The 23,999-nt window shown below is 35.1% G+C and overlaps 1 protein-coding gene across 1 annotated transcript; it reads left to right on the forward strand.

The window, feature by feature from the left end:
- The first annotated feature begins 17,084 nt into the window (after window positions 1-17,084).
- On the forward strand, window positions 17,085-17,561 carry LOC145067280 (uncharacterized). Its single transcript, XM_079014456.1, has one exon. The coding sequence runs from the start codon at window positions 17,085-17,087 to the stop codon at window positions 17,559-17,561; it is 477 nt and encodes a 158-aa protein (XP_078870582.1).
- The last annotated feature ends 6,438 nt before the right edge of the window (window positions 17,562-23,999 follow it).

Below are 23,999 nucleotides of genomic sequence, written 5' to 3' on the forward strand. Positions count from 1 at the left end.
TCACCGGAATCCCAACTATCACATGCAAATCATCACATTAGAATCCATCATGACTTTCTAGGCCAAGTGCCCACAGCACTCATTAAACCCATCTTCCTTGTATTGAGCCAAGTCCCAAAACGAAGTCCTTATGCAAAGCCCAATATTGGCCCAATTTACTAAATTGGGCCCACCTTTCTAATCGGGCCTAGATCCAAGTTCCATAATAATTATTGGGCCCAAATTACTCCATCCATACTGTTCAGTCATGGCCCAAGCCCAGCTAGCCCATAACAGCCCAATACTTCACGGCCCAAAATTAAAAACCCAACAGAGGGCGTACGCTGGGCGTACTTCTCTGGTACGCGGGGCGTACGCATGTCTGCACCAAAAATCCTTCCATGTGTTTAATGGCTTAAGCACTTAAGCCCATATGCCAAATCTAGTAACAAAAAGGGCCTAAGAATCATAAAGTCTCAATCTTTATCCTTTTGGACGTCCATAAAACTCTTAAATCAAGGTCTTAACCCATTAAGACCTTCCTACTTCATACATGGGACAACCAAAGCCATTGGGACCTCATTTTTCTCACTCAAGACCTCTCCTATGGTCTGAAAGGACAGCTCATCTTAACCAAAACACATCATGCATCATAATGGGGTTTTTGGGACAAGAAATGGTGTCAAAACTTCACTACACTTAGATCTACACAAAATAGATGTCAAGCAAGAAGCTTTATACCTTCAAGTGGTTGCAAAGGGTGATGCTATCTCGGATCTACAAGCTCCAGCCACCAAGTTCCTTCTTTGCCAACCTCTTCTTTCTCCTTCTAAGCTTTTCTTTTCCAAACTAAGCTCCACAAGGCCAACACACCCAACAATGGAGATGGAACGGCTATCTAGGGTTTTCTGAGGATAGGTGAACAGATATGGAGGCTAGGGTTGATCCCTTATGTTCTTTAAATAGTGGTTGGCCCTAAAATTAGGGTTTTAAGACTCTGAGCGTACGTTGGGCGTAAGTCTAGTATGTTGGGCATACGCGTCCTTGTACCCGCGATCATTCATTCTACTACGTTAGGGGTAACCCAGCCTACGCTGAGCGTACCCACGCGTGTCCCAAATGCATGCATGACCTTTCCTTGACAACTTTTCCATTAAGTGCCATAAATGTCAATATCTTCAAAGTGTCATAACTCCTTTATTCTAAGTCCGTTTCCTACGAACTTTTTATCCACGAAAAGGTGGCGAGAATCCCTACGCTTCTAGCAACACACTCCGAACCGAAACCTTCTGGAATGAAACCCATTGCCCATAAAAAACCGAAACGCCCTTACTATTGATCTCAGGAATCCGTAAATAATTACTTTTAGAATGGGGCGTTATAGTTAAGTTGGACTGAAAACTCGCCCACTCAACCGTGAACTCTCGCCTCGGACCCCACCTTTCTTTGGACCGTGAACTGATTTCGGTCAGCACCAAAATCAACATGCGAAGGGTCCCACGTTGACCGAAAACTCCCATTTTGGGCTACTTTCCACCGGAAACCCTATCAAAACCATTATATTAGACCGCAAACCAAGGTTTGAGGCCCATTAGGACCGAAAACCCTCTTTATATATAAGTGTTTGGCAGTAAACTCAATTCATTTCTCACTTTTTAAACCGTAAACTCCTTTAATTTGCTCTCAAGTATCATCCGAAAACCTTCATATCTTCTTGAAATATTGCCCAAAATCGTCATAATCCCACCTAGAACACCAAGGACACCAACAATAATCTTCAAATCTTCATAATTTCACCAAGAACACACTGAAAACTCCTCAATCCCACCAAAAACCCCCATTTGCTCACCGGAAACGTCTTGCAACCAAATGATTTTGTAAGTATTCCTTACATAATTAAAGTGTTATCCAACACTTTAATTATTACATAAACCATTATTTAATCTATTATTTAAATTAATATCTTATTAATTTAAATACAATGTTGGATACTATTATTTTTTTGGATAACGTTATTCGCACGTACGCTAGCCGAGGTTCGTCTCTACAGTTTTGCTACATGAACGCGGTCACGCACTAGAGGTGAGTTCATACCCCTACGCTTTCACTATTTTCAATGTTTTTAGGGGGGATACAAGTTAAACACAAGGACTCTTTTGTTAACATTCAAACGATTTCAAACCATTTTAAACCATTTGCAATTGTTTCAAACCGATTACTACTACATTTATCAAAATATATTTATATATATTTTTAAATCTTTTGTAGCATGTCGATCAAAAGAGTATTTTCTATAAATATTTCACTATCGCTTTGTACATGCCAATAAATTTGCAAATGCTTTAGTTCATTTCAAGTCATACATTTAAACAATAATTTGCATAGTTTGTGAATCAGTACACTATTCTGTTAAGTTCAATAAACAATACAAGAACATACATTTAAACTATAATAGGTATAGTTTGGGAGACACTACACTATCTTACAAGCTCAAAAACACTATACAGAAACTAGTATATAAACTATAATAGGTATATTTTATGGAACACTACTCTATTACGCTAATTCAAGGATACACTACTAAATAATTATTTAAGTATAATTATTTACATTACAAAGTACACTACTACACTACACGTAAACTACTAAATACAGGGTTATGAGGCACTACTTCGGGATACCCACTAGGGTACAGTTCTAAGTCCTATAAGTTATAACTAGAGTCTCCTGGAGGGAGAGCGTGAATTTGTGTATATATCTATATGGGACTGACAATCCCACACCTGAGCTGCTTGCAACGGCTAGGCCGGCAGGCCTAGGGTGACAAATGTCATAAAATTCCGACGCCCGAAGAACGTCGTAGAGGCCACTAGTCATAGCAAGCATGGTTATATGAAACTCACAATAGTATCAACTAAAACAATTGTTTACGAGATTAACACTACTTCAAGGGTTTTATTTTAACTAGTAAAACTACAGTACATTATTTTACACTACATCTGGTGGATTCCAAGTACTCATACAATAAGGTTTTCATAAAAACACTACTACAGACACCACTACAATACACTACTTTTCAAGTACATAGTACACTAGCACAACATACAATTTCGGGAACATTCATGTTATAGTTTTATTTACTAAAAAGACTACAGTTTACTATTTAAGAGTACAGTAACAAACATTCTTTTTTGTCTTAGGGTCTAAGACTACATTTCATATACTAAAGAAAATATTGGATTCTATAACATTTTCAAAGAACAAGAAAAAGCTTTCCATCTCAAAAACATACTTATGAGCTCACCAACTTAAATGTTGATACACTTTTAAAACCACTTGTATTCTCAGGTAACCAGTAGACAGGTACACCCACAGGTCTTGAGAAGACGGAGATTATAGAGTCGCGTCTTTTATACTTTTTCTATACATTTTTGATGTCATACAAACTATGTATTGAACAGATATAAATACTATATTCTATCAATGTAATGGTTGTGTTTGCTTTGATTACTATTATACAATTGTTGTGATAGTGTAGATGACGTCCTCCACCCCCGAACGTTTCCGCCGTTTCGGTTTGGGAGTGTGACATTTAGCCAAGTTTTGGATTAGAATAATTACCACAAACTGTTGACTACTAAAAAATTGTTTTTTTATGATAAGGTAATGATTATCTTCATCCAAATTAAAATACAAATTGTCAAATTATAAAATAATTACTAGATTATATGATAAACTAATTATTTGTATTATTTGATTTGAATTGTCTTGCTATATGAATTTGATTAGGTCAAATTGGTAAAAGATAACGTTATATGATTATTTTATTAGTTTAAATTTGATCTTAAATGTTTTAAAATGAGTTACAAAACTTGTCATCAAGTTTTGGAACTCAAAAGTTTTTTTTAAGGAGTTACAAAACTTGCCATCAAGTTTTGGAATCCAAAAGGTTTTAAGGAGTTTCAAAACTTGCCCTCAAGTTTTGGAATTTAAGATTTAATTAAAAGTATTAATTTTGAAATATTAAATTCTAAAACCTTTGTAATTTGAAAAGTCTCATTAGTGCACCTCTTGGTTTTATAACTTAAAATGTAATTAAAAAGCTTTAATTATGAAATCTTAAATGTAGAACCTTGATGTTTTGAATAGTTCAAATTATACCTTTATGGAGTTTATTAAATTAATTAAGTGTTTAATTAAAAGAGAGAATTAATAAATCCATAATAATATGGTTTAAATTTAATTAAATTAAAAGTCTAATTTATAGTTTAAACCACCTAGTATTTTAAATGTATACAATACACCCTTATACTATATAAAATTAAAAGTCTAATATATTATATATGTATAAGTTTAAAGTCAGTCTTACCGTTAGTAGGCCTCATTCATGAAGCTAGTCTGTAAGGGGTGTTTAAGGAAACGGCCTGTAACATGACCGCCATTTGGTATCTATTCTTACCCACCACACTCTTAACTAGTGGAGGGTCGTTAGTCGAACGGGTTTGATAGGACATTTAAATCCTCATTAAAAGTATAATGAACGTATAAAGTAACTAAACCTTTTTTAAATTCTCAATCTTAGTTACTTTAGAAAAAATGTGAATTTGGTGTTAATCCATGAAATTGCACATTGCATCTTATTAGTCGTTAGTGGAGCGTGTGTGGATAACCGGCAAACTAATATAATGATGGATGGCAATGGGTAGCTCGTGAATTATCATTGATAAATGGAGCATGTGTGGTTAACCGACACATTGATTAGGGGATTAATGACATCAAGAGTACCATGCTAATTTGCATGGTTATTTACACATTGTTTGTGATCCTCGATATCTCTGTCTCAAACTTGAAGAGCATAATCGAGATTCAAATGGCCATTGAAAAGTTCAATGAATCTCAAAAGATCTAGGAGTTTCATTTAAAAACCTAATTCGTTTAAAATTTCATTTTCATGGTGGAATTGGTAAATCATCATTTACCAACCGACAAATAATTTACAATTGGATTATGACATCCCTCTTCAAAATTGTGAATTATTGTATTGGTTCCTAGCCTTAATATTTCATTTGGGTGTTACCTTAAGGATTAAGCCAACTTAGTTGAACTTCTCCCCTTATAGATGTCTAGTTTTGACAACTATGGTCTTCCTTATTCTTTTGGAAAAAGCCTTCCTCATGAAGATGATATTCCACATGGCGATCAAGGTTAAAGATCAATCTCTTTGTCGTGCATTGATGGAACTGGAAATCATACTTCACTTCCTCCACCTCCTCCAATTATTCTCCCTGACCCACAAGTTCATCGACTTGAAAAATACAAGGTCACTCAAGCCCTATTGGCACGCAAACATGAAGACGGAAAGTTTGTATGTGTTAGGTGCATTTTGTGCACCCTTTTTGCACAACTTTTAGCCCTTTTTATTTATGTTTTTAGCATAATTGTTCTTTATTTTACTTGTATTTCATCATATTCATGTTAATCTTTAGAACAACCTTATTTGCACACTTTTATGTCTTTTTCAGGTAAACCGGAGGTTGGAACACGCTTTGGGAAGTGCCGGGAAGCAATGGTGAAGATTTCAGGATGATCGCGCGAAGAACGAAAAAGTTGGAAAAATCAAGTTTGGAATTGGAGTCAGAGAGGTACACGGGGCGTGTTGAATTTACACTGAAAAGTGGGCACGGGGCGTGTTTGACCAAAATGAGAGCTGCTGACCATGCTGAACATGGGGCGTGTCAGTTTAGTGCAAATCAACACGGGGCGTGTTGCTGAACACGACCCGTGTCAGTTTAGTGCAAATCGACACGGGGCGTGTTGCTGAACACGACCCGTGTCAGTTTAGCCTATTTTAACACGGGCCGTGTTCGACCCAAAAACTAACTTTTGGCACTTTTTCCTATCTTTCATATTACGGGTTAAGAGTCATTTTTACACACACAGAACATATCAGAGCACCATTGGAGAGGAGAATTCAAAGGTTTTTTGCAAGGGTTTGTCCGTCAATCATTTGGAAACATTAATTCTTGTTTTTGTAAGTTGTAATTACACTTAATTTCATCTTTTAGACCTGTGATCTTGTTCTAGCCATGTGTGGCTAGAACCCTAGTTTCTCCAACTCATGTTTTGACTTTCTAGTTGTGAATCTAATTATATGACTTGATGTTTGTTCTTAATTTCTATCTAATGAATTTGATTTTGCTTCAATCGAATGTTTGATTCTAATTGTGATTCTTATTGGCCATTTGAATTAGGGTTAGGTCATTCAAGTTATCTATTTTACAAAATCCGTAATTGTTTTGTGAAATTGAACAGGTAACAAGCATTAAATTGATCTCTATTGAATGAATTTAGTGTAAATCTTATTCATACACTTTTACACTCCCGAGCTTATGAGGAGTATTGGGTGTTGTTGGGAACATTCACATAAAGTTTCATGCAATCTTATAATCTAATTCTAAGAGCTTATTTAGATTAGGTTAATAAGGTTAGGGTTAATCAAAGAGCTTGTTTTGGTTAATTAATGTGGTGAATGGGAAGTGTTAGAGCTTATTAGCACTTTCAAGTACCAACTTAGATAGAATTGAACGAATATTGTGTCATCTTTGAGTCACATTGCTAAATTGTCATACATGGAGTTGGAGTCCTTACAAAATCCGAACTTAATTCATTCGTTTAGTTGTCTACTCGTGTTTTAAATTTGTTTGTTTACTCATTGCATTCTAAACCCCCTTATTACTGTTGGTGACCATAGTACCTTGCGCAAAGAGGTATAGACGAATTATCCCGTGTCTCTGTGGATCGACCCTGCTTGCCTTGTACTACCTTTTAGAGCAATATAGTGGGATTATTTTGGAGTATATCGTACCCCTATTATTTGTTGGGTCTGACACCCCTAACAAATTGGCGCCGTTGCCGGGGACACGACGTTACTAATTGTTTATGCCAAGCATTTTGTGAGCAGGTGCTTTCAAAACAAAAGTCAGGTAGAAGATAAGTTTTCAATTGAAGGAAGTGGCGAGAAGGTTAATGTGTTGTAAAGGCCCACCTACTTAGAACAAAGCACAACCAGGGGACAAGTCGAGCCAACGACTTAAAACAAGGGCAGCTAACCGGGAGGCAACCCGGGGTTATTTGTTTCCTTTCTTTTAAACTTTTTAGTCTTTGGTAAATTTCAATTTTTTTATTTCCCAAATGGTTTTAACTTATTTTTTATGCCTAGAAAATGAATCTTCAGCTCCAAAAATACTTCACGGATAGCTTGGGAAGGATGAAGAGGAGGTTCTCATCACCAACTGCAAGGCTCCAAGAACAATTCGGTAAATTCTTTCCATATCTTTAATCGTTCATATTTTGTTTTAAATTTCAATATGTGTGTACTTGTGACTATTTTACACTCTTACCCAACCCAACTACCATCCCCCACCACCTTCCGGTGATTAGATAGGTTGTTCCGCCCTCTTCAAGCATCGGGGACGATGCTTATCTTTAAGCTTGGGGAGGGGTAGAGTTGTATATTAGGTTCATTCATATTCATGCATGCATTTTCTTATTTTCAAAATTTTTAATTAATTATTTTTTATTTCTTCTTTTTATTTTCTTATTTTCATTTTCTTTGCATTCTGCATTTTTATTTTTTTTTTAAATTGGAAAAAGAAATTAAGTGTACGAGATGATGACACTCTTTACATACAATTTCTCCATGAAGTGGGAAAACGAAAAAAATCAAAATGAAAAGAAAAAAAAATAATACCGAAGCAGCCGGATAGTTACCGGAAGTGTAGAAGCAGCTGTCATAACTAGGGGACCCAAACACCGTAATTTGAGACCCTAGCCTTAGATAATAAAAAGAATTTATATTGAAACGTTTTTTGGGCGGTAATAACAGCTTTAGGATGATTTTCTTTCGAATGTTTAAAAAGAATCTTTATCGGTAACTCTGGACCCACAGAACACGGACCTATTTGTTGACACGCGTTACCCCCGCAGTAACAGAGAGCTTTAGTATCAGATCCACACAGTCAAGAAAGAAGGAAGGGTACAACTGTCATATCTAGTACCTAAATCAGAATTTCAAATGCAAAAACGAAGAAATCTAAAGAAATTCCAAAAATGAAGATTGAAGAATCCAAATTCAAAACGAAGTACAAATCAAAGTTCAATCAAATCAAAAGCCAATTCAAGTCAAATTTGGCGAATGAAGAACTGTGTGATATGATACTTGTGGCTCTCGAAAAAGTGAAAGCATATGAGCTGGGCCCCTTCGGGTGGGCTCACTGTTTCAGCGAAAGCTGATTCGCCGTGACGGGTTCTTAAGGATGCGTCGATTCTGATTCTTGGCCATCTAGTCTTAAGGACATGAAATCCGGACTATGTTATTTTCGCCCATAAAGCTTAGTAAGGTATAAAGATTAAATAAAACTTTGGTTGGATTATTGGGTTACACCGTTTCGGGTCTTCCTCACATTGAGAGTCTGTGATATGTGGAAGGAAACAGGATGGTTGCCAAGGTATCAATGATCGAAGCCCTATCGATGTAAAGTCTGATCGTACCTTTATTTAGTTACAAAAGTACATATTTTGTGTTTGTTCTTAGTCTTCTTTTCTTTTGCGTCATTTTGTTTCTCAAGTGCATTTTGTACATACATTAAATTTTCATGCCATTACATTGCATGTATTCATTCTTAACCTTTAGGATCCTTTCCGTCCCTTTTTGTTCTAATTTTCTTTTTGTCATCTAGAAATCGTCCTGTTTTGTCTGTTTCTTGTTCTTTCTTGAGGACAAGAAAGGTCTAAGCTTGGGGAGATTTGTTAGGTGCATTTTGTGCACCCTTTCTGCACAACTTTAGCCCTTTTTATTTATGTTTTTAGCATAATTGTTCTTTATTTTTCTTGCATTTCATCATATTCATGTTAATCTTTAGAACAACCTTATTTGCACACTTTTATGTCTTTTTCAGGTAAACCGGAGGTTGGAACACGCTTTGGGAAGTGCCGGGAAGCAATGGTGAAGATTTCAGGATGATTGGGCGAAGAACGAAAAAGTTGGAAAAATCAAGTTTGGAATTGGAGTCAGAGAGGTACACGGGGTGTGTTGAATTTACACTGAAAAGTGGGCACGGGGCGTGTTTGACCAAAATGAGAGCTGTTGACCATGCTGAACACGGGGCGTGTCAGTTTAGTGCAAATCAACACGGGGCGTGTTGCTGAACACGACCCGTGTCAGTTTAGTGCAAATCGACACGGGGCGTGTTGCTGAACACGACCCGTGTCAGTTTAGCCTATTTTAACACGGGCCGTGTTCGACCCAAAAACTAACTTTTGGCAGTTTTTCCTATCTTTCAAATTACGGGTTAAGAGTCATTTTTACACACACAGAACATATCAGAGCACCATTGGAGAGGAGAATTCAAAGGTTTTTTGCAAGGGTTTGTCCGTCAATCATTTGGAAACATTAATTCTTGTTTTTGTAGGTTGTAATTACACTTAATTTCATCTTTTAGACTTGTGATCTTGTTCTAGCCATGTGTGGCTAGAACCCTAGTTTCTCCAACTCATGTTTTGACTTTCTAGTTGTGAATCTAATTATATGACTTGATGTTTGTTCTTAATTTATATCTAATGAATTTGATTTTGCTTCAATCGAATGTTTGATTCTAATTGTGATTCTTATTGGCCATTTGAATTAGGGTTAGGTCATTCAAGTTATCTCTTTTACAAAATCCGTAATTGTTTTGTGAAATTGAACAGGTAACAAGCATTAAATTGATCTCTATTGAATGAATTTAGTGTAAATCTTATTCATACACTTTTACACTCCCGAGCTTATGAGGAGTATTGGGTGTTGTTGGGAACATTCACATAAAGCTTCATGCAATCTTATAATCTAATTCTAAGAGCTTGTTTAGATTAGGTTAATAAGGTTAGGGTTAATTAAAGAGCTTGTTTTGGTTAATTAATGTGGTGAATGGGAAGTGCATTCTAAACCCCCCCTTATTACTGTTGGTGACCATAGTACCTTGCGCAAAGAGGTATAGACGAATTATCCCATGTCTCTGTGGATCGACCCTGCTTGCCTTGTATTACCTTTTAGTGCAATATAGTGGGATTATTTTGGAGTATATCGTACCCCTATTATTTGTTGGGTCTGACACCCCTAACAGTATGTGCTCACGTCTTGGACGTGAAGCTACATATTGACAAGCTGAGAATGTTGGGTGTCATGTTCCCAAGGAAGCTGGCTGTTGACTTGGTTCTTCATTCACTTCCTAAGTCATATAGTGATTTTGTTAAAGACTACTATGTGACAAATTACGACATGACCCTTATCGATCTAACATACCTGTTAATTACTGTTGAATCAATAATGATTTGGCGCACTAGTAAAGCATAAATGATTGGAAGATCTACTTCCCAAGCTACCATGGGCATAAGCAATGACATAGGCAATCCAGATATGACTCCTTCTCCTAAGGGAAAGAAATTGGCCATGGTCAAAAGTTTTTATCATAAGAGAAAAGCCAGTTCAGAGATAGTTCCATGTGCGAATGCCAAAGAGTACACTTGTTTCTACTGCCATTTAAAGGGACATTGGAAGCAAAGCTGCCCTGACAACCTGAGAGATCTAAGAGATGGTAAAATCAAATTGTGTGGTTCTACTTTGGGTAAGTCCATTATTTAACTCTATTAAGTTCTTATTCATAGATTCTTAATACATGATGTGATAAGATTTCATTTTGATGTTTTATAGAACCAAAGAGAAAGAAAGGAAGCTTAATGGAAATAGCATGTTGAGTTTGATCATGAAGAAGTGGTTTCCGATCGCATTGTTCGATGATCATATGTTTAAGTGGCTGCTTAGGAGTTATGATAAATTGCTTAGGAATGTCTAGAAACCTAGTTTTCATATGTATTTGCATTGTAAGGACAAGTTTTCCGCATTTTTTGCATAAATAAAGAAAATTTTGATTTTTTCTTATTTTATGATATCCTTGCAATGGAATATGTGAAAATTGGTGTTTATGTTTCTATTAATATCAATGTTGAAAATGTTTATTTCTTAGTTATATTGATTGCGGTAGTGTCATAAGTTTCTAAGGAAAGATTCTCATCGCCCAAGGTTCAATTGGACAGAAACTTGGAATCATGTGAAAATCCTGGTACTTAAAAATTGAGACTAATTCCTTATTCGCATATGTATGTGAGTCGAGTGTAGGACTAGGAGATCTAGTACACATCGTTGTGAGCTAGTCAGGTCCACCATAAAGAACAATAAAGTCTATACATCATGATTTACTGAAAGACCAGTAAATATGGTTATGCTTACAAGATTAAGTGTAATTCTGAATCCTTGAAAAATTTTAATGTATAGCGGAAGGAATAAGAAGAATCAAATTAGGCAGAAAGATAAAAGTTTCTCCAATCTGAAAGGAAATAAGAGTACTTTAGTATCGTGTTTTATGATCATCCTAATGATTATGGAACCATGTATCAATTTATCCTCTAAGTACACATTAGTGCATTTACATGACTAAGAAGAGGTATCGGAAATTGATGAAATGGTTAAATCAAGAAAGTAACTCATACTACGTTCCAAAATCAAGTCTTAGAGTTATACTCCAAGATTGTGTCTTTAGTGACATGTCCTAAGTAGGTTTATTTGAAATGTGGAGTAGAAAAGTTTTCTTACTCATGCACATTTGAGATTTGTAGTTGTGATGTTTTGGATAAAACAAAGACCAATTAAGACCAATTGTATGCAATGTTTTTCTTGATAAGAATCCACACTGACTCTTGAATATTTGTTTGTCAAAAAATGTTTCTTGAGAAGAGAATATAATATGTCAAGAGGTCAGTGGGAGTCTTAAAGATCTTGAAACGTTTCAAGAACTAATCAAGAGTAAACCTATTGTTAATCACTAGCGCACAATTTAAGGTTTGTAACCTATCATGTTGACATACTCTTGTTTTTGTGCCTATTCTAGTTAAAGTTAACTATGCATGTGAGTTCTATGAGTTTTCAATTGTTTGCATAAGGCAAAGCACCTTGATCAATGAAAGTTCATTGATCTGTAATGGTGAACTGCTTAACAACTTGGAAGACATGGTAGGCCCTTGTGCTACCATATGGCAAGATTTAAGATTGATCAAGTTCAGTCCATATGAGTTCGGATTTGTCACAAACCTTGTCATATGATTATGGTTATGACAAATTCACATGGATAGGAACACATACACCATTAATCTAAGTAACAAAGGTTTCTCTCCATTTCATGAAAATGATTGTGAGGAAACATTTTCACGAAGTAGATTTTAAAGAGTTAGTCATTGTGTTAAATGCATCCTTAAATTCGATTATGATTACGACATCCCTCTTCATAGTTCAGATTGTGAGAAATGGAAAAAAGTTTGAACATTCGAGACTTACTACTGTAAGTTCTTAAATTGTTTAGACACAAATATGAGCTTTCTACTGAAAGGTGTATGAGCTTGAGAAGTTTAGGCAAGGACTTATTAAAGCATAACATACCAGATATCTGAACTTTGGTATGAAAGACAATAAGTATTGATTTCTAGAAGTCCAGCTGGTTTTTGGGTACATGTCGAAGCTAGTGGGAGCATAAGTGTTATGCTAGTAACAATGTAATTATAATGCTAGTGGGAGCACAATTATTACGTTGAGTATTGCGAGTTAGCAATGCTAATTATAGAAAACAAAATTTTGCAAAGTTGCACAGTTTGGAAAGTTGTTTTGCTATAATTAAGGGAGAGGAACTTATACTTCATTTCAAATATAAAGGCTTAGATTGAGATTTTGATAGAATTTAGTCATAAACATATATGTATGTTATGATGAAATGATTCAACATAAGGAAATTCTATATATGGAAATGTTATAGCGAGAGACTCGTAAAGTATCATGTCTTTATGTAAGACATTATGAATCGTGTCCCATATGCTTTGTGTATAGGATCAATTGCATATGCTATAATATTCGTGTGTTCTGATTTTTCTATATGACTAGCGCATTAAGAGGGAAAAAGGACTAGAACTTTATATGACTAAAATTGTTAAACAACTGTCAAGGATAATCTAAGGTTCATCGAAGATTGGTTGCTTGTGAACAGTTAGAGGTATAGTAATTGATGGACCATATTGATATAATTCGGAATAGATAGGATTCTATTTAGAATGGGTAGTCATATGGAAATTATGGAAACGGTTCCCTAAAGGGAGTTGGATATTAAGGATCTTTGTGTGAGTTAGAAACTTTAATTCAAGAAGGATGTTCAAGGAATGCTCTTTGAATATGAGACTACAATTCCAGGGAATTGTCTTGTAACATTCTCAAATGGAATACTTTGTAATATCATTGGACAAGTCTTTGTGAATTTTGTGCCTAGACATTATAGAAGGATCATTGCATTCAAGTTAAACTCGAACATATTCTAGTAGTGGTAAGATTTTTGTATTCTTACACTTATAATAAGGATAGGGAATTATGAAATGAGCATCATTGGAAATGTGTTCAATTGATCTATTTCACAAGGTAAGGACCATAGACAAACATAGTGTGCATGCTTGGAGCATGGGATAACTGTTGTTTTAATTCAAATATTAAGTTGATTAGTTGAAACATTATACAATGAATAATGTGTAATCAATATGGTGATTAAATAATAAGTGTTATATTTACATTCAAAAGTATTGAGACCATATTGGATTCGATTATTCTTATGTTTCATTTTGCATGTTTTACTTCCCGTAGGATTACTCAAACATCCACAATCAATCATACTTTGGAAGTAAGTAATGAGGTAACATTGTCATGAATCTGACTGTAGATTGTCTAAGCGTTTAGACATAGCAAAATTTTGTTGCAATGCTCATGAGTGCTCATGAAATTAGATTTGAGTATTGGATTAAACTGACGCTCACTTGAATCACTTCATGGATTTATCACGAGTGATTGTGAGATAATAATATCTTATATTCTTGAAACAGAGACATATGAGTTGTAGTTTACAAGTCGGTTGCACATTGATAATATGTAAACGCACCAGTAACTTGGTGTTATAAAATGTATTGTTGTGTGTGATTTGATGAGTAAAATGAGCAAGCATATGATTCGAATTTTATCCATTCCTTTCACCCATTGAGGGATAAAAGCAATATATGTGGGCCCCTCGATGATTTAGTGATGACACCCTAAGTGCTTGGCCAAGCCTGGACTGATTTGATTTGTTCAATTTGTCAGTCATCATAAATCGGAAATCGGGAAAGAACACATGGACAAAGAGAATGATTATAATCCATGTCTCAGTCCATACGATATCTTGTAGAATGGAGGAATATTTGATCCCTTATCTAAAGGACGCATTGCTGCTAAGATAAGAGTTCGAAAACGGCTTTTGAGAGCTACGATTGCTAATCGGATTTTGAAATTACATTGAGAGTTATAGCTATTAGACTTATGCAAGTGGGTGACTGTTGGATTAGGTGTCTAAGCCCATAAATATAATTGGTATGTACTTGACCCGATAGTAGCATGGTCCTTTTGGGTTGCCTTCACCAGAGCAACTTGATAGGATTGATATTTGAGAAAAAGGTTATTTGTGATTTATTAATGTATTATAAGAATAATATATTAATTGAGAAATCATATTATTTAATTAGTATTGATCTAGAATTAATTTGGAATTAATTTAATGATCAAAAGAGACTGATTAAATTAACGGGGACTGATTAAGTCAATCAGTAATACTTATAGTTTGGGCTAATGATCCATATTGATTAGGATGGACTAGTTCTATGTGGGAATCCATAAGGGATTATCATATGGATTATCGGATTAAAGGCCCAAGGAAGTCAATTAGGCTTTATAAGTTAGACCCTAGGAATTCCACACTATAAAAGTAACCCCTAGACTCCCAAAATTGGCACTTGTGATCATAGATGAAACCCTAGCTGAATTTGGAGCTTCATAACCTCTCTCTCAAAGTCCTTCTCTTGCTTTTGGCGTTTGTGAACCATTTGAGGCATCACACTTGAGGTTCTAAGATCTTGAAAGTCCAAGGTCTACAAGTTACATAAAAGAGGTATTCATCTAACTAGTTTTTTATGTTGTATATCTCCAATTGCATGCTAGCCAGGGTATATGCTTTGGATGATATGAAGTTGCATGTATAATTATAGAAAACTTAGATCCAAGGCACTAGGGTTGTGTATGCACCATAGGAGTGTTATAGTACTCAAAATCCATCATTTTGTGCCTAGACATTACAAAAGGATCATTGCATGTAAGTTTAGACTCAAACATATTCTAGTAGTGGTAAATAATAAGGATAAGGGAATTGTGAAATGAGGATATTGGAAATGTGTTCAATTGATTTATTTCACAAGGTAAGGACCATAGGCGAACATAGTGTGCATGATTGGAGCATGGGAAAACTGTTGTTTTAATTCAAGTATTAAGTTGATTAATCGAAACATTATACAATGAATAATGTGTAATCAATATGGTTGAGTACATACTGGATTGGATTATTCTTGTGTTTCACTTTTCATGTTTTGACTTCCCGAATAATAAGATTATTCAAACAGCCACAGTCAACCATACTTTGGAAATAAGTAATGAGGTAAGACTGTTACGAATCCGACTGTAGATTGTCTAAGCATTTAGACATAGCACAAGTTTGCTACAGTGTTCATGAGTACTCTTGTAATAAGATTTGAGTATTGGATTAAACTCACGCTCATCTGGACGACTTCATGGATTTTATCACGAGTGATTGTGAGATGATAATATCTTATATTCTTGAAATCGAGACATATGAGTTGTAGTTTGCTAGTCGGTTGTACATTGATGATATGTAAACGTACCAGTAACGTGGTGTTATAAAATGTATTGTTGTGTGTGATTTGATGAGTAAATTGAGCAAGCATATGAGTTGAAGTTTATCCGTTCCTTTTACCCAATGTGGAATAAAAGCGATATATGTGGGCCCCTCGATGATTTAATGATGACACCCTAAGCGCTTGGCCAAGCCTGGACTACGTTGATGTGTTCAATGTAGTCTGTTGTCAGTTGTCATAAATCGGAAGTCGGGAAACAAGATATGGACATAGATAATGAATATAATCCATGTCTCAGTCCATACGATATCTTGTAGAATGGAGGAATATTTGATCCCTTATCTAAAGGACACGTTATTGATAAGAGTTTAACAACGGCTTTTGAGAGCTACGATTGCTAATCGGATTCTGAAGTCATACTTGCAATAATAGTTATTAAGCTTATCCAAGTGGGAGACAGTTGGATTAGGTGTCTAAGCTCATAACTATAATTGGTATGTACTTGACCCGATAGTAGCGGTATCCTTTTGGGTTGCATTCACTAGAGCAATTTGATAGGATGGATTTTTGAGAAAGAGGTTATTTGTGATTTATTAATATATTATTAAAATAATATATTAATTGAGAAATCATATTATTTAATTGATATTGGTCAAGAATTACTTTACAATTAATTTAGTGATCAAAGGAAACTGATTAAATTAACGGTGACTGATTAAGTAAATCAGTAGTATATATAGTTTGGGGTTAAAGATCCATGTTGATTAGGATGGGCTAATTTTATGTGGGAGTCCATGAAGAGTTAGTCCAAAGGGCTTATCATATGGATTATTGCACTAAAGGCCCAAGGAAGTGAATTAGGGTTTATAAGTGAAACCCTAGGAATTCCACACTATAAATGTAACCCCTAGCATCACCAAAAAGGCCCCTAAGAGTTCCAAGATGAACCCTAGCTGTTTTGGTGCCTCCTAGCCTCTCTCTCATTATCCTCCATTTTTTTTTGGTGTTTTGTGACTCCGTTAGAGGCATCACATTTGAGGTGCTAAGATCTTGAAAGGTCAAGTTCTACAAGTTACAACAAAGAGGTAATCATCTTACTTGTTTTTATGTTTCAATTATCAATGTTGTATGCTAGTTAGGCTTCATGCTTTGGAAAATGAAAATTGCATGTATAACTAGAGAAAACTTAGATCCAAAGCATTAGGGTTGTATTTGCACCATATGGGTGTTATAGTGCTCAAAACCCATCAGTAATGACAAATTATCTCTTGAATGAGATCGAGTTTGAGGCTTTTGTCCAAGTAAGAGATAAGGAGGTGGTGTCGTTTATCAAACGTAATATCGTGACCAAGTTTGGGATCCTTGTCGAAATTATATGTGACAATGGATCCCAATTCATAAGCAAGATGACTAGGGACTTTCGCACAAGTTGGGGAATCAAAATGATTATGTCCAACCCTGTTCACCCTCAAGCCAACGGTCAAGCAGAGTCTAGCAACAAAATCATAGTCAATAACTTGAAGAAAAGGCTAGATGAAAAGAAAAGAAGATGGGCAGAAGAACTTACTTTTATGCTATGGGCATATAGGACCACTTCCAAAGTGGCCACATGCCAAACTCCATACTCTTTGGTGTTCGGAGCAAAAGCGATGATCCCCACTCAAGTGGTGATTCCAACATCAAGATATCTATCGCAGGATCAAGAGAACAATGATAAGATCCTAGCCTAGGATCTTGATCCTGTCAATGAACTCAGGGATCTTGCCAAGATCCGTATCACTGCCCATCAACAAAGGGTTACCAAAGCATACAACAAGAACATCAAAGTCATAAGATTCTAGATAGGAGAATTGGTCTTAAGGAAAGCATTCCAAAATACAAAGGATCCTAGTACATGTAAATTGGCACCTAAATGGGAAGGATCGTATCTCATAGATGTTGAAGCAGGAAATGGGGCATATTGGCTAGCTACCCTCAATGGAAATGTATTGCCAAGATCCTGGAATGCTATACATCTTAAAGCTTATTTTATGTATGTGAGATTAGTCATTTTCCAACAAACTCAAGGTACACATACTCTTTACCTTTTACCCTTTATTTTCATTATTATTATTATTATTATTATTATTATTATTATTATTATTATTATTATTATTATTATTATTATTATTACTACTACTACAACTACTATTATATTATTATTATTATTATTATTATTATTATTATTATTATTATTATTATTTACTTTCCCGAAAACCATTACTAACCTTAAGAATCGGAGGGGTGTTAGCTAGACTAACACCCACTCAAAGCTAAAGTTTGTTGCGTGCAGTAATCCAAGGATCCTAACATTCAAGGATCCTAGCATTCAAGGATCCCAATCGCTACAACATTCTAAGATCTTCATGATTACAATATGCAAATGCTAATAGTAACTACGAATAGAGACTGGTCATCTCTCCTACGAATAAGGGTACTTAATCCCCTCTAAGGTTTAAAGGGTTAATTACCTCTTTCATACGAGTTAAGGTTTATACACCTCCCTTGGATGCACGATATCTAAGTATGGGATGTGAATAAGGGGATCATTTTACACTACAGTGACTTGGCAACCCTCTTATTTCTGAACATAAGTTAAGATCCTAAAGTTTGAATCTAAGACCATCTCCAACCCATCTCCATTTTTCCCCATAAATGGAGTAAAGAAATGGAGTAAATAGTGTTTCATCTCCAACCCTACTCCATTTTCTACCCCATTTTTTACCCCAAAAAGTATATTCCTAGAATATTCCATTTTTATAACTTATATATATTGTCAAATATACCCCTCTACTAACTAAACTCTATAATTATGATTAATTAATATAAATTAGTATATAACATGATATTATAAATATTAAATATTGCATTTAAATTATAATTAGTAGATAAAATAAACTAGAAATATATAAAATAAAAATGAGAGGGACTAAAATTAGCAACCAAACTTCACCTCCATTTTTCGAGATATGAATAGTATTCCCCCATATATGGGGGAATACTATTCATATCTCCAAAATGGAGGTGAAAATGGGGTAGGGTTGGAGATGAATGGGGGAAGAAATGGAGGAAGAAATGGAGTTTGGAGATGGGTTGGAGATGCCCTAAGGTTAATAACATTGACATGTTATCTCAAGTTAGGATCTTCCCTAGAAAACACATAAGGTTTATAAAATTGACATGTTATCTCAAGTTGCGATCTTCCCCATAAAATTTCCTAAAGTTTATAACATTGAAATGTTATCCCAAGTTGGGATTCTCCCCAGTAATTTACTAAGGTTTTTAACATTAACGTGTTATCCTGAATTGGGATTTTCCCCAATTATTTGCTAAAAGTTATGGAATTAGCATATTGTCTAAATTCGGATAACCCAGAAAATATGCAAGACTTGGAATATTACCATGTTACAAAATAAGATTCTTCTTAGTTGTTTTCTAAGTCAAAATTATTTCCAAGTGATTCCTAAGGATGGATCCTCCACAAAGTTCATTAAGTTATGGGTAATCAAGAATGATATCTGATGAACTTCTAAAGCAAGGATCCTTCCATACGGAAGCTTCGGGATCATACAAAAAACGGGAATCATAACTTCAAATTTCTCCTAAGTCAAAAATCCTAAGGATCATCAGGTTCTATTTATCCTTATCTTACTTTTTTCTTATGATTATTTCTGAGGACCCAAACCAACCCAGAATCCTAAAATATTAGGCTAACTGATGCAGATCCTAAGATTGCTTGCAATACCTTACTTTTTCAGGATCTTAGTTATTAAAAATACTACTACTACATAAATCAACCACGCAAGTCAAACATGTAAACAAGGATATAAAAAAACCATAGTATTAAAAAGGTTGCACACCAACCTCGCAAAAAAACAAAATTCTTAATTGTATTACATTTTCAAACAAAAACCATTTAAAATATTTTATCTAAACAGTGCTAAATCGTGGATTGGTTATCATCGCCCGTAGCCTTCTCCCCTTCACCCGTCTTCTGCTATTGCCCTTCAGGATCCTGATTGGTACTAACAGGGCTTACCAGTTAGTTTTGCTAAAGCTTCACACCAGCCAACTAAATTCCAGGATCCTGCATTGGCTACATCCTCTACGTGTTTGATATTTGCCTCCCAAATGGCTATAACAACACTAGTCTTCACCTCCGTAATGACATCTTCAATATTTGCAACGCGGTCTTCCTCTTTCTTGGCCTTCTCCTTACTCAGCAGCTCCACCCTCCTCAAGAGATCTTCATTGGTCGCCTTCCACTCCTTATCCTGTTCCTTTAGGGCTTGCTCAGCCCGCTCAGTCTGGATCCTTAGATCAACTGTTGACTGAGAGAAATGAGCAGAAACCTAAAAAAGCATGGTGTCAGTAAAAGCAAGTAAAAGACAAAAACTAAAATCACACGACTACTCATAGCTTGGGAAAAGGAAACCAACTTCTGGAGTGTGGCTCCGAGATTCTCCAGGATCAAATATGTGGCTTCTGTAGTCTTTCTCTTCCGAGAACATGGGATCTTCATGGTAAGATCGATATGAAATCTCTTGAGAGGAAGAAGAGGAGTAGTTTTCTCCTTCTTAATTACAATCAGGCCGCTGGACATATCTCCTTCAAGATCAGACAAACCAAATTGAGTACTAAATCGAGTGTCTTTGGATCTTACGTATCATATGGGATCCTTGTTAGTTCAAGATCCTTATTAATTCATGATCTTTAAAAAATTAAACAAGAAACAAGAAGAGTGAGGATCCTTTTCGGTAGCCATTAAAGCAGTGGTGGACGAACCTTCTTGGATATTGGAGCAATCAAACTTGAAGGACCTATCAACCCCAGAAAGAGAAAGGAACTTCTCTATCTTCTCTTTAGTATCCTAAGCAGCAAGGACGAGATCTTCAAACTTGAAAGCTGCAAAAAATCAAATAAAATAATGAAATTAGAATTTCAGGATCCTTAGTGTAAAGGTAAATTAATCCTACCCTTCTTGACCTAGGTCTTTGGCAGGAGATCCCCACCAAGGATGGAGTCACGTCTCACAAAAAGCTATTTTGCCCTTCCAAGCTCTGCAATTGTGTTTTGTTTTTAGAACAAGAGGGGATTTGTGAGATTTGACTTTAAGAAGAAAACGGGAACTTCCAAAGGTAGTAAGGTCATACACATGAGCCAATTCAGCCAAACCAATGTTCAGGTCTTTGGATTGGTTCAATTTGTCGACCCAAAACAAGATCCTCCACACAATAGGCATGGATTGGATGTAGGAGATTTTAGTAACATCAAATAACTCAAAAATGTTTCCAGAAAAAGGAGACTTTAATTCCAAAGAAAAGGGGTATTTAGGGAAGTAGACCCAAGAAGAAGAAACGAAATCAGGTTGATACTTCACGTTAAAAGGTTTGAAAACAGCATCATAGGAAAAGCTCCGACTGATTTCAACGACTCGATGTCATCATCATCAAAAGAGCATATTTCACCATAAGGCAAGATCTTTTGATCAACAAACTCATCCTTGAAAGGAGCGAGAATATTCTTGTGAGATAGAGTCATTTTCTTGCCCATGGTCAAAGAAAAGAAAATTAAGGAGAAAAAGTGAAAAGTATACCTTCCGAGATGATTGACAAACCCTGGATGAAAGCTAAAGGATGTGAAGAAGAACAACTTGAACCAATCACTTCTATTTATTCTGGTAACAGAGGAAAGAGAAGTTGATTTGACCGGGTAATGATGGTTGTGGAACGGATAAATTCTATCTGTTAGGGTTTAAAATTCAAATCTTTTATCTCTTTCATTTATTATTTTTAAACTATACCTTTAAATACGAGATAACTAACCTCGATATTTCACAGGTATAATTTTGGAGCAATTGTTAGGGGCATGATCCTTGAATCATATTCAGGATCCTCAAATACTTCTGAAGCCTTAGGATCCTTAAACATATCCCAGAATCCTGACTATTACCACTAATATTTCTAACACTTGTAACGGCTATATTTTTTTTTATTTTTCTCACATGTGCAGAACGAGTAAGCATAAGAACCATTCTCAACGGAGAATCATCTCAACCAGGCAAAAGACCCAAAATACCAAGTCAAATAACGTTCATATGCTGATTCTGGAGGATCCCAGATTTATCGGACTTCTTGTTATTAGCATTAGACTATAAATAACACATGTAACTAGCACACTAGGGACACATTTAGCTCATATATGACAATTGTACTTTCATTCATACATTTATCTCTGTATTTAATATTTTATATTGATAAACTCATCAAGACATCTAATCATTATCACCTCACAATGTTTTATGTCGGAGATCCTATCAATGATCAAGGGTTTTCCTTGTAACTCACTTAGGGTCACTTTGATTATCATTTCTTACTTCATTTACCACGAACATCACAGTCTCTCATACAATTTGGTTAGATTCTACTTAGTTGATTTTTGACCAAAACAAATAGTTAAATTAGTTGTTTATGTTTTTATTTAGAAAAAGATAAATAATAAAGAAAATATTAAAAAAATTGTTGATAAATTGTATAGGGTGCACAATTTAAAAATAATAAACAACTCTTATAGAGTATGTATGAATTCTGGTCCACATCTTTTTCTAATATACATTTTGCATTTACAAAACAAAAAGTCATTGGTGTGGAAATATTTTGAAATGTGTTATAAATTCAACGTGATTAAGATAATTTAAAACAAACTAAACTAACAACATAGATAAAGAAATTTGATGGAGAAGAAGGTTTAGAAAAGATATGAGATATTTTATATCTTGTGAAATTGTCTATCATTGTGCATCTAATTCTTTACAATAGAAGAGTATATATATACTACAAACATGTTACTATCTACATTTAATGGTGACTAGTAAGAAATGTTTTACCATGCACCAATTATTGTGTCATCCACCAATTATTTGCAACACTCCCCCTTGGATGACATCATTTCATATTAGAGATCAATTTTGAAGTACTGCCTCATTAAAAACCTTGCTAAAGAAAACCCAATGGGAAAAAGCTTTAGCGAAGGGAAAAAGAGTGCAGTGTATAGTTGACTCCCCCGTATTTAGACATTTTTTACATTATATTCTATGCACATGTCGCATTCCGATACCATGTACATGTTTCCTGAAGGTTGCAGTAGGAAGTTCCTTCATAAAAAGGTCTGATGCACTGTTGTTGGATTGAACATATTTGATTTCAACTTGTTGGTTCTTTATAAGCTCTTGAGTGTACTCAAAAAACTTTGGAGGTATACGTTTTTTCCTGTCGCTCTTGATATATCCCTCTTTCATTTGAGTGACACTTGATGAGTTATCTTCATATATTAAAGTTGGACCTATATCTTTTTCATGTCCACATGAAGTTAAAACTAGTTGTGTCATCGATATCAACCATGTACATTCTCTACTAGCTTCATTTAGTGCAGTTACTTCAACATGATTTGAGGATGTGGCAACAAGTGTTTGATTTTGAGACACTAGGAAATTGCAGTACCTCTATTCATGAATACGTATCCAATTTGAGATCTAGCTTTATGAGGATCAGACAAATAACCTGCATCTGCATAACCAATCAAGCCTTGTTTTGAATTGTTAGGATAAAATAATCCTAAATCACTAGTTCCTCGAAGGTATCGAAAAATATTTTTGATTCCATTCCAATGTATTTTTGTTGGGGATGAACTAAATCTTGCTAGCAAGTTTACAGCAAAAGAAATGTCAGGTCTAGTATAATTGGTAAGATACATAAGAGCTCCAATTGCATGAAGGTATGGTACTTCTGGACCAAGGACTTCTTCATTTTCTTCGCATAGATGAAATGGATCATTGTCAATATTTAATGATCTAACAACCATTGGAGTGCTTAAAGGATTAGCATTGTCCATATTGAAACGTCTCAAGACTCTTTCTGTGTAATTTGATTGATGTACAAGTATTCCGTTAGGCATATGCTCAATTTGTAAACCAAGAAAATATTTGGTTTTTCCAAGATCTTTCATTTCAAACTCTTTCTTTAAAAGTTTAATCACTTCAAGGATTTCTTTATTCGTTCCAATGATATTTAGATCATCAACATAGACTGCTTTGATCACATACCTAGATGTTCTTTTCTTAATAAATACAC

This window comes from Lactuca serriola, chromosome 8 (genome assembly GCF_051521515.1).
Source record: "Lactuca serriola cultivar US96UC23 chromosome 8, Lser_US96UC23_V15, whole genome shotgun sequence".
Taxonomy (NCBI): domain Eukaryota; kingdom Viridiplantae; phylum Streptophyta; class Magnoliopsida; order Asterales; family Asteraceae; genus Lactuca; species Lactuca serriola.